General features: G+C 42.2%; 1 protein-coding gene across 1 annotated transcript; it reads right to left on the bottom strand.

The window, feature by feature from the left end:
• Positions 1-893: 893 nt before the first annotated feature.
• On the bottom strand, positions 894-2726 carry LOC131420662 (calcium homeostasis modulator protein 6-like). Its single transcript, XM_058566845.1, has one exon. It carries the CDS (start codon positions 2540-2542, stop codon positions 2048-2050), a length of 495 nt encoding a protein of 164 aa, XP_058422828.1. The 5' UTR covers positions 2543-2726; the 3' UTR covers positions 894-2047.
• Positions 2727-12782: the final 10056 nt, after the last annotated feature.

A 12782-nucleotide genomic window follows, 5' to 3' on the forward strand; every position in this document is an offset into this window, starting at 1 on the left:
AATCTTCCTAAAATGCGCATAGGATGAAAACCAAAATGCTTTGCATGACTTCAAGGGGCTGCATGATCTGTCCCTTGCTCATTTTTTCCAGTCTGTAAGATATTTCTCACCTCAGTCTTTGCACACACTGTTCCTGCAAACTGACATGCTTTTCCTACTCTACAGATTTCACCTTCTCACAGACTTCCCCAACCCCCCCTCGCCCCCCACCCTCGCCAATCCACATCAGGTCACAACTTGTATTTCTATATTTGTTTGTATGGTACGGGTTTTATCTGACTTTCCACTCTGTTGACGCTGTGTAATGTCTATTTGGTGGTTCATAATACTATCCTGTCCACTTCTGTGTGTATTTTAAATTTACTATAATAAACAGCTTTAAAATTCTCCTTCTGATCCTGCAAACTAAAAACAACCCCTATGCCTGCAATTTTCCTAGTTTTTCAAATGTTGTACTTAAAAATATTTTTACTTTCCTTTTCATGATGATTTTTTGTATTTTTATTTAGTAACCATATTAGAGCCACAAAATGCTGGTATTTTAAAGTTCCTGACAATGTGTTGTCTGCAAGAGAGTGCATGTGAAATTAACATCAGATAACCTAAAAGAAAGGCGTGGAGTTTAATTGTTCCTTTGCTGTTTTGCTACTAAAGTCTTTTATTTGCAAGCAGCCTTATTATTCAGTGGAAAGGACTCTAGACTAGGGATATAAAACTTCTGATTCTGTTCCAGCTTGTCACTTTGAGTGAATCATTTAACTTCGCTTCCTTTTTTCATAATTAATTTAATAAAAGATAAAGTTCTAAATTTTTATTTGATTTAAAATTCTATGTTTCCACAATTTGGAGGACCAAAAATTTAAAAAGCAGTCATAAGTAATACCAATGTTTATTTTATTTCAAATGAAGCAATAATTCAAAAGAACTCTTTTTCTTATTCATTAATAAGGTCATAACTCAGCAGTGGTCACCATATCAGGTGAATCTACAGAGAGAGAAGAAACCACTTCATCTCTTTCGGAAGAACTCAGAAGATGTTTCTTCGCTTTTGTTTTAACATATTTGTGCAACACACTGTAGTCCTGCTCATTCGGTTTGAAAGTACGTGGGAGTGAAATTTGCTGCCAGTCTTTAGCACTTGGAGCGTCGTATGTCTCTGGATGTGAGCTCTCAAAAAAACATTTAACATTCTCTTCTGCCAATTTGGTTGCAAGCTCTGTGGTTTGTCTTTTAAGGATCTCCTGCTCCTGTTCCGAATACGTTTTCAAAAATTGCAGTTGCAGGAAACTACCTGTAGCTAGGCATCGGGAGACACATACAAAAATCAGAGGGGCAATGATAACAGCTGCTATCACGCACCAGCCCAGCACCTTAGGAAAACACAACAAAATAGCAATTTAGTTACATCTTTTATAAAAAATTGTAAAATCCTCAGATAAAGTTTGAACTACACATGGCTAGGATGATGAACAAGCAACAGTTTTAGGTCTTAATCCCTTTAGAGAAAGAAGTGGCAGCACCCTCCCGAACCCCTCAGTATAACTGCTTGCTTGACAAGTCAGTCATTTTCCCAGTCATGTCAAGGGCGCAGGGAAGAGCCTGAATGTCACTCCTCTAGAACTCAAGACGTGGAATTTCTCGGCAAATCCAATGAAACAAGCATTCATTTTCAAGAACCTCTGAGCTTTATAAACCCAGAAGCAGTGTGAGGTGGTGGCTTTAGAGCCAAGCCGACCCATTTTATTCTAACAAGTCTTCTACCTTCTTCTCGATGGACGAAGAATAACCAAGACTCAGTGTATTCGCTATGAAGATGTAAGAGAATAATGGAGGAGTAAAGAGCCTAGACGGTTTCTGGCACAGAGCAGGTGCCTGACACCCTTTGAGCGCCTCTCCTCTTCTTCATTTGTTTTATTTACATATTCGCCTATGGGCTCATTAGACGCAAGCAGCCATTCTAGTTTGCCTTTGGGTGTCGCCTGCCCGGAGAAAGGGCACCGATTTCTACCCCACACCGTCTGTCCCTCCCCTCTCCTCCCAGCCGCGCTCAGCACCAGCTCCTGACCTGCGACTGGGCCCTGAGCTCCCTCAGGAGGTCCTGCACGTCGGGCTCCCCGGCCTGTTGGCAGGGCACCAGCGGCAGCCGGGCAGCACAGCTGGAGTCGCGGCCAGCGCACAGGCGCCGCGCCACCTCGGTGCTCCCGCTGGCGCCGCACTCGTAGAAGGCGCCCCCGAGCAGCGCCACCGCCACCCAGGTGAGGGACGCGAGCATGCCGGCCCAGGTGAGATGCGTCCACACCTTGGCCCGGGACCACAGCTCGCAGCAGCCGGTCACCAGGCGCCAGGCGCGCACGCTCAGCACGTAGCACAGGAGGAAGAGCGCCAGCGCCGGCACGAGCAGGAAGACCAGGCTGCAGGGGCACTGGAACGCCACGGTGAAGAGGATGCGCTCCCCGCCCGCGGTCACCATGGTCGCCAAGCCATACCCCGGGACGGTGGAGTACCTGAGGTGCAGTTTGAGCCCCGTCCAAAACTTCTCCATGGTCCTTCGACCTCAGGACGTCTTGTCCGTGTCCGGATGATTCTGCCTCTTCGCTGCCCTGCTCCTCGAATGGTTTGGGTGGGCTCCGGGCTGGGGCTTTCTGCTCCGCTAAGAAGCAGCTTGGCGAAAAGGATGGGCTTTATGGCCTTCCTGAGCTGTCGCTTTCTTATTTCAACCAAATCAACTCTGGCTGACAAACAGACCCAAGCACCCACTTGCCCAGTAGCCACCCCTTTCCGGAGGCAGCCACACTGGTGGCCTTTCTCCCCCACCCCGTTCAGGAAATCTGACAGAGGTTAGACTCCGTTCCTCTGTTGCCTTTGTTTCCACCCAACTGACAAATAACTAGTGGACTTTCCTTACCCTTCCTGACCCAATGCAGCCACCCAACGGAAAGAATACTTTTTACTTGGGCAAACTGGGAAAATGCCAAATTTTCCTCTATTGAAGCGACCCCAGTTCCTAAACCCACTCCCAGTAAGACCAAACAATCACAAAAACAAACGGTCAAGTTCTAGTACCTCATGATGTTCTGTCTCCGTTGTGGACAGAACCAATAGCCTAATTCACACTGGCTGCTCTCTCCTCTGCCTGATCTCCCACAGGACACTAGACTGAATATATCGTATTGACTTCTGCATCTTTTTTCCCCCAGGTATATGACACTGTCCATACCTGAAGGAGTGTCAAATTCCTATCCAGTGACCACCAAGTTAATGGCGGGGGGGGGGGGGGGGGCTTCTATATGGTTGTTCAAAAATTACGAGTTAACCCAAAAATTTGCAAACTGCAGCTACGTCTAACTACAATCCTGCTTCTTCCACTTTCAGTTTTCTCAAAGCAGCCTCACTCTGACACAAACTATAAGCGCTTCTGTGAAACTGAGCCTTAGTCCATGTGGCTCCAGAGTGAGGGGAGGTGTACTTGAAAGAGCGTGGGCTTGGGGGTCAGGTGCACTGTGTCTATGTGTGTGTCTAACAAGTTAGCCCCTCTAAGACTCAGCGTCCTCATTTGTAAAAGCAGGATTATAGTGCTCACTTTTCGAGATTGTTGAGACCAGTACATTGAATAGCTTATCTAAAGCTCCTTGACATATAGAGTGTGCTTATTAACTGAATGCTCAATGTGAGGGAATACCTCTTACATTGCAACCTGGAGCATAGACAACAAATAACTGTTGTACGTAATTTAAGAATCCAAATGAATGCTCAATTTTAGACCAAGGATGGTATGTAGTGACTCAATGATCCTCCGCTGCCTTAAGAGAATTGGGGTGCCCTTAGCTGTCCACCTCATTACAAGGACGGTGTCTGGACATGGAGTCTGGGCGGGCAGGTCACAGTGAACTGGATGCTGTTGGTGCTCATCCACTAGGTTGGCTTTATTTCTCCGGGAAGAATAAGTAGCCTACAGAACCGAGTGAGTTGTTAGAGAGGGTGCAAGAAACGTATTATTCTTTATTTAGTGCAACTTGCCTTCTTAGCTACCTCCCACCACGAGTGCCTGGCGCAAAACCACCGTTCCACAGCATTTTGATGATTAGCTGTTCTCCCCGTGTGAGTGTTAAGAAGCTGTCCCCAGATCAGGGTCCTCACTGTCATGCGGGACAGTTGGGGTTCTCTTCCCTGAGATTAGACGAGGTACTGCCAGGCTCCCTGTGAACTTGAGGCGAAGTTACATGTTTGAAGCAAATCACTTCTGCTGTGACTATCATCTCTGTAATCCTACATCTCCAAAGAAAACCTTCCTTCCCTCGTCTCTCTGGGGACTCTCCTCCTCTTCCTGCTGGACTCTTCTTCACTCCCACCCGACTCCTCTAAGACGTTGCCTCCCCCTCCACACTTTCCCTACACCATCATGAACAAATCCCACTGTATCCACAACCTGGCAGATGGCTCTATCCAAATCTCCCTTAACTGTAACCTAACTCAAATGTGCCCTTTCATCCTGTTGAGTGAGGTTTATTTGTTCGCTCCCATTTCTCAAAACAAGAGGGGGGCTGGCATTCTCTCATTGCCCTGTCCAAACCCAGGTTTTCCCACCATCCTCTAATAGGTGCTTCTCCACTGAGGCTCAAGCTATTCAGCATAACCTCCTCCCCCACCTCACTCTTGCCATATGTTTTCATTCTCTTCATTTTTAAAGAGTTGTGCCTTCGGCGATAGCCTTCCTCTTCTCCCAGCCCTTGTTATTTAGTCCAGCATTTTGTTTCACAATTTTTTTTTTTTTTTTTTTTTTTTTGCTTAGGAAGATTCACCTTGAGCTGCTATCTGTTGCCAATCTTCCTGTATTTGCTTGAGGAAGATTCGCCCTGAGCTAATGTCGTTGGCAGTCTTCCTCTATTTTCTATGTGGGTCGCCACCACAGCATGGCTGATGAGTGTAGGTCTGTGCCTGGGATCCAAACCTGTGAACCCAGGCTGCCTAAGTGGAGTGCGCCAAACTTAACCACTAGGCCACAGGGCCGGCCCCTGATTTCAAATATTATTTGTCACAGAAACTTTTATCTTGTCAATCACCTATCCCAACTAGAGTAATTCATTTGCTAACCAATGTATTAATTAGTTCATTGATTCATTCAATCATTTATTTAAATATTTAATAAGTACCTATAATATGCTAGGTACCTGTAAAAGTACCTGGATTATTGGGTACAATAAGGAACAAGAGAAACAGACAGCTTGCTTGCATTGAGCTTTTGTTATAGTGGAGAGGATTTTGATAATGAGGGGAGGGTCCTCAAGGTTATACAGGTAATTAAAAGGAATCATGTGGTAGAGAGTGTCCTGTGACAGCCTCCAGCAGGAGAAGACATTTAAGCAGAAATCTGAATGACCAAGGCTCTGGGGAGCAAAGAGCTTGGTATTCTGTGGTTGGAAAGAAAGCCCGAGTGGTGGGAGCATTGAGGGTGAGAAGGAAGGTGGCACATCATGAGGGCAGAGCTGCAGCTGGATGGTCAGGTTTAGGGACTTGATAGACCAGAGTATGTACTTTACAATCCTGTCCCTGAAACTCATTACAGACTGGGCTACATCCTGACCTATTATCCTGTCAGCTTGTGTCTCCAAACCTCACCTCCTGGGGTTGCCACCACAGTGCTCTCCCAATCATGGATTTCCCAGGTACTGATGACCATTCTGCACTTATTCCAGGTTTCCACAACCGTGAGAGTCCGGGTTCTGCCTGCCAGCCTGAATTTCCTCCCAGCACCTGCAGTTGAGTCTAGTACCCTGACATCCACCTCCACCACCTCTGGAGCAGTGGGTGGTTCTGGTCCTGGGTCTATTGAAGATCTCCCAGCCCTTTATACCCAGCTCTGTTCTGAGAGGACATTGCTCAGAAGTTCAGCCCTTACTGGAAATAGAGTAACATGCTAATAATGTGGAGAGGGTTCAAAAATTTTCTGAGAGTAGACTGAATAATATTTGAAAGAACTTTTCACTTTTAAAAATCTATAATTTAATACCAGTTTACTTTTGCTTTTAAGAAATAAGTGAGAGATTCTCATGTTAAGCACATTGGAAAACCAATGGTTATGGGGTTTGTTTTCTTTTATTTTAACTGTAGTACTTTGTTTCTTAGCACTATTATTATCAGGGTCAAGAATGGCTTCTGGAAACCACAAAACATCTCTCAGAAAAGAAAGCAAGAGAACTCTTGAAAGGAAAAACACATTCACACTGTGAATCTGAAAGTTCCTTGCAGGCGTCTTCAAGTGAGCTAGTTCTCCAACATTATTCTCTGTAGTCTTCATGAGAACCCAGACTGATGGTATGACCCTGCTTGGAATATGACTGCTAGATTCTAGCAAAGTGTCAATGCTGGCCCCAAGACTCACCCAGAGAGTAAAATCAAATTAAGATTCATATATCTTTTAAGTATCCACCATGTGCAAGTATCCACCACATGCAACGACTTCAGATGCCAAAATTAACAAGTAAACTTAGAAAGTCTGACACCCTTAAAGAATATCTTTCTGCATGTTATAATTTATGAATATATATTTATGTTAAGTAATGTATTTGAAAGTCTGAACGTATTATTATCTTAAGATTTTTGAATGGTTATAAAAGTTTTTCCTATGAAAGTATAAAGCAGAAGCAGGGAAAGATCGGACACTTTCCCTGACACAGGAGTGTCATTTGTTAAATGGCAATCCCATGACAATTCAAGTAACCATTTTACAGATTATTTCACCTTTTCTTAGCATGAATTTTCTAAACCTATCACAAAATTTTAAGTATTCACTCATTCACATGCTAAAAAATATATTTTTTTCTTACAGTAGAAGATTATTTTAACTCTGAGAACCTAGATGCGGCCAGTTTTTGTTGTCATCACTGTTGTCATCATCGTTGGTGTGATTGCCATTATCATCATCATCTTCTTCATCATCATCAGCAGCAGCAGCAGCAGCATCTGACACCAGGAGGCTACTAAAGGTCCTAGTTTTCCTTCCATGGTTCTTAAAACCTATGTATATTAGGAATTTTGATTAGTTAAATTATGTTTCCCTATCGACCCAAATTGTTTTAGAGGTAATTTTAATGTGTGAAATAGCTTTATTGTCAAGGCCACATAGACTTTGCTTCATCACGAGCCCAATTCACCTGAACTCAGATTTGGTCTACTAGTTTGTGAACTATGATCAAAGTTTTGGATTTACAAATATAATAATAATGAATACACATAAGATTAAAGGATAATAATAAAGGAAATAAAAATAAAATAATAGAAGCAAATTTTAGTTTCTTCAAATTATCAATGACACTATTACAAAAATCTCAAAAAGTTACATTGACTCCACGGAGAATTTAAAGTGTCATGGAAGATATTCCCTAAAAGAATATATCACTTGAAATATGCTACATATTTAAAATATTCACAATCAAGGAAAGGCCCGGTTGTAGAGAACAATTTGTGTAAATTATAGTGCGTCTATGCAATGGACTACAAAGTAGGTCCATGTGATTGAGGTAGATCTGTATGTGCTGGTATGGGTGAAAAGACAGAGTAGACAAGTTAATTGGAAAAGGTAAGCAAAAACACTGCATGTCATACATTTGTGTAAAAAGAAAAAGAAAATTAAAAAAAAAATATATATATATATGTATATGTCCCTTTCAGATGCATACAATATTCAGCAAGATTCAAAAATATTGTCAAGTGTTTACCTCCAAGAAGTAGGGGAGAGGGTTCGGAATGAATGTAGGGAGAGAGCCTTATTGTATATCTTTCTTTAGTTTTTGATTTTTTAAAACATGCATATGTTACTTCTACAAGCAAAAAATATTAACATCAATTGTCTTCATCTAATGGAAAAGCTCTAAGGAACCAGTCTGGGAAGAGGCTTTTTCTCTTCTTTCTCCTTCCTTCTTTGCACACAGGGTTTATATCAAGGACTTCTCCCTGAACCTGGAATCCTAATAACTCAATTCTTGTTGCCAAAAGTAAAAAATCCTAGGGAGAAACTGGGACGAATATGGTAGATAAAGAACTGAGTGGTTGAGAATTGAATGTTGACAAAAAGCAGTGGGAATTTAAGGAAAAGACTAGATAGAGGTGGGGTTGGGTGGCGTTTATCCAAAGACCACCTGCCTCCTTTATAAAGAGAAGGCTCCACTTGTGCTCTACAGCGTCTTCTGTGTCCTCATTATTAGGACGAAAACAAGACAGAGGGGAAAGACGAGTGGGGAAGAAAGGAGGTGGGTGAGTGGCTGGCTTGTGGAGTCTCTAAAGAAGGGAGCAGGGAGATCAGCTTTTAGCGGTTTAGAAACCCACCATCACCTCTTTTAAATGTTGATCCAGACATGTTTTTCCTGAGTTTGGGGTTTACTGTTTTATTCTAGTTTCATTAAAAACCATCTGTTTATGGAGAAAAATCTAGAAAAACAATAGTGTGTTGGTCAGTTAAGATACTCTCTAATATAGGCTGAGAACTGGTCCTGACTGAGCAACAGAGAGTCAGGGAAAGAGAAGGGACTGGTTCCTATTAGACAGAATTCCAGTTCATCCCAGTATCCCTTTCCTGGGGTCTGCTGTTATAAGGTTGCAAGAACAATAAAAAAAGGAAAGGAGATACCTTTCAAGTTTTATTGTTCTTTACATTCTTCACCAAGGTGACATTTGCATCTTAGGAAGGTTTGGCTGACTCTATAACCCCCTGTCTCCAGTGCATTTCCTGTTCCTTCTTCTTGTTCATTACAGACAATGCTATGGCCTGAATATGTCTCTCCAAAATTCATATTTTGAAATCCTTACCCCTAAAGGAGTGATCACTAGCGTGGTTAGGTGATGCTATTAGTAGGTGGGGCCTCTGGGAGGTGTTTATGTCATGAGGGTGGAGCCCTCATGGATGGAATTAGTGCCTTATAAAAGAGGCTCCACAGAGGTCCCTAGCCCCGTCCACCATGTGAGGACACAGCAAGAAGGCACTATGAACCGGGAAGCAGCTACTCAGCAGAAGGCGGCCATGCTGGCACCTTGATCTTGGACTTTCCAGTCTCCAGAACTGTGACCAATACATTTCTGTTGCTTATAAGCCACACAGTCAGTGGTATTTTGGTACAGCAGCCCAAAAGGACTAAGATACCAGCTTTCAGTGGTGTTATCCGATCCAGCCTCTGGCCTGTTCTACTTGTCCTCTTTCACTCATCCCCATGCTAGCCTCCATTTGTTTACTCATGCACTACACTCCTCCCATACTAGTTTTGTCTCAAACCCTCAAACAGAATTAGCTTTCTTGCCTCAAAGCCTTTACATATAAATAGTCCTCTGCCTGGGATGTTCTCTCTGTTAGTTCCTTCTCATCTGTTAAGATTCAACTTAAATGTCACATCCTCAGAAAGGCCTTCTGCATTAGGTTAGACAATGTTGTCGTCACAACCACCCCCAAATCTTGGTGACTTAATACAATGCATCGATTTCTCATTTCCAAAACGCATGCTCCGGGGCACCTGTCTTCCATGCTCCTTTGAATATTTAGCGTCTCCATCACAACACACAGCCTCCTCCACGATTGCCGGAGCATCAAGCGTGCTGTGACAGGTGGAGGTCTCCCAGTGGTCATAAATGCCTCAGCACAGTCTGTGGTCCACCTTACTGCAAGGGGACAAGGACATGCATCTTCCCATTTGCCAGAAGGAAAGGAGTGAAAACGAGTGTCTACTACAGGCCACTCTTCTGTTTCACTCTCTTTCCCCCACCAGAACTCACTAATCTTCTTCCCAAAAGAAACAAACCAAAAATCTAAATCAGTCACAACACGGAACTCACAGTCCAGATGTCTGGGTGGTGTGTGGTAGTCTCTACACCAGGTCTTCTTCTTGGTCTACAGACCTCTGAACTAACAGTGATGGATTAATCTGTGTCCCACAGACCATGTACATGGAGGAACAAGGCCAGCACATCCACAGGAAACACTCCATTCTGAAAGGGAAAAATGGAAGCTTTCAGCAGGCACTGACTGACCTGCTCAATTTTGAAATTGCTCCTGGGCAAACACCATAAAGGCCCCTACCCTGGGGGTGGAAAATGTTCCTTGATTCTCGTGACTCCACCCTCTGGAGGGGCTTCTTCTGTCATCTTCCTTGGCCACATAATGAACATATGTCCCTCTTGGGGGCTGAGTAGTTTTTTTGTCCATGTGTTAATGTTCAATGTTGGAAGACTACAGGTCCAGTTGGGCTTGTGATTTTTTTGAATGTAAATCTCTCCCAAAATTTAGTAAGCTTCTTGTCTCTTTGATCTCAGTAAACGATGTTTGCCAATACCTATACTCCCAGCTCTTTTCAAAACACGGTTCTTAGATCCATCTTCTTTTGCTTTCTTGTCGCATTCATTCTCTCTCCCTCTCTCCTCACACACACACACAAGTATATATATATATGTCTCTCTCTTGTCATTACAGGTAAACATGTAACTATGGTCTTATAGTTACTCTCCTGAGTTCACGTGAAACTATGGTTTTCTATGGAAAAGCATAATTTGATCCTTGTCCTGGCTCTTTATCCAATTGAATACCTGAATTTTATCTTTGCTCTGAAGTTCCTTAATTTACTGAGAGGTCTTACCAATTGGTGTAGAGGCCATAGTTTTAATTTGGATTTTCCACAGGCTTATTTTAATAGACTTTGTCTTTCAAGGCTTTCTCAATTTCTGTCTTACTGTTTGGAGTCTAAAACCTGACACGCTTTCCAATTTTGCAAGTCTCCAGTTCTCTAAAATATATCTCTTCCTTTTTATTTCTACTTACAAATCAACCTATTCTTTTTTGAGCTTATAAAGCCTTGCCAAATCATAGCATTTTTATTGGCATTTTTAATTTCTGCTATCATGTTGTTAATTTCCAAGAACTCCTTTGTCCTTTAAAGGTTTTTTAATACCATTCGATTCTCATTTCATACATGTAATGTCTCCTCTTATATCTCTAAAGTCACTGATGGTAGGGTTTTTTTTTAAGTTTTCTAAAAAGAGCATTGTTTCTGGTTCCTCCAAATAACTTTTTCTGTTTGCTTTGGCTTCTGTCTTTCATACTTTTCTCAAATCTCTGGAGCTCCTTGGATATACACTCATATTGTACAAAATATGAACTTTGGTAGAACTTGTAGATTATGGGCTTCAACATAGGACGATAAGTTGGGGAATTTAAATGTGAATCTCAAAATGTGTCCTTTTATTGAAGTCTCTTCTCTTGGGCAGTCAGATTTGCTACATATGGCTCTTCTGACTTACTGCCTGGAGAATACATGTCTGAACACCAGCATTCTGGGAGCCAGGTTGAGGAAGAAGGCAGGGGAAATAAAAATTCAGTATGTATATTTTAACTTAATTTCCATTTGCTCAATATAGTCTCCCTGCTTTCGACTACCTAGTCTAGTGTCCCTCAGTTCAAAAATCTTTTTGAAAAACCATATCTAGAGATTAAAACTCCCATCTCTAGGTAGGGTAGGGAGAAGGAGTTGCCAAGCTGCTTGGCACAGAGATCTGAGGCACCAATTCTTCCTAAACAATCTTTCAACCAATCCTGTTGTCAGCCCTGCCTCCAGCCCCATTTCCAGAGGCCAGTGGTCCTGCTAATACCTAAGCCTTTTTCTTTTTTTTTTTTAATTTTTTGTTTATTGCAGTAACAATACCTAAGCCTTTTTTACCAATTCCTTGGTACAAGTCATACTGCTTCTTCTCTTTATCCAGTTTGGCTTAGGCTTCAGATTTCTCAGGTCTGTTAGAATAATTACCACTTATCATCTGCTTTCCAACTTCCAAAAATTGTCTTGCTTTTTCCTCTCTTGCTCTCTGGTTGCTTTATGACATGAAAAAAGATCCGTTTGCTTTTGTTTATTGTGCTTGAATATACACTTTCAAACCAACCATTTTAACCAGAAGTCATGTTAACCAGAAGTACCTTTTCCAGTTGTCTTTCACTGCCAATAATCATATTTACCAAGCATTTTGCTGTTGTTGTTGTTTATTGCAGTAACATTGGTTTATAACATTGTATAAATTTCAGGTGTACATCATTATACTTCTATTTCTGCATAGTTTACATCATGTTCACCACCCAAATACTAATTACAACCCATCACCACACACATGTGCCGAATTATCCCTTTCACCCTCCTCCCTACCCCCTTCCCCTCTGGTAACCACCAATCCAATTTCTCTCTCTGTGTTTGTTTATTGTTGTTATTATCTACTACTTAATGAAGGAAATCATACGGTATTTGACCTTCTCCCTCTGACTTATAAGCATTATTTTTTTTTTTTTTTTTTGGCTGAGGAAGATTGACCCTGGGATAACATTGGTGCCTACCTTCCTCTACTTTATATGTGGGATGCCTGCCACAGCACGGCTTGATAAGTGGTGCATAGGTTCGCGCCTGAGATCCAAACCTGTGAATCCTGGGTCGCTGAAGCGGAATACGCAAACTTAACCACTACTCCACTGGGCTGGCCCCTATCAAGCATTATTTTTCATAAGTGTGAATTGTTGAATCCCAAATTGGAGTGGGAATATGTATAGAGGACCTACAATGAAGGTTTAGATTTCAGGAAAATAAAAAAGACTATTTATAGAGAGAACTTCACCATACATCTGCAAGGAGAGTTAGGCAGCTTCTAGGTGAGATAAATATGCTTATGAGGCTGGAAAAGTTGTGGAATTCTGTTGGTATGAACAGTGGCAAGCATATTTAAAGTTAAAGAATATGGACCCATTAAAGTTAGTCTTCTTAAATTGCATA

Source organism: Diceros bicornis, chromosome 23 (assembly GCF_020826845.1).
Source record: "Diceros bicornis minor isolate mBicDic1 chromosome 23, mDicBic1.mat.cur, whole genome shotgun sequence".
Classification (NCBI taxonomy): domain Eukaryota; kingdom Metazoa; phylum Chordata; class Mammalia; order Perissodactyla; family Rhinocerotidae; genus Diceros; species Diceros bicornis.

Excerpts from the sequence above, each read along its gene's own strand:
- LOC131420662 (XM_058566845.1), bottom strand. The coding sequence starts at position 2,542 with ATGGAGAAGTTTTGGACGGGGCTCAAACTGCACCTCAGGTACTCCACC.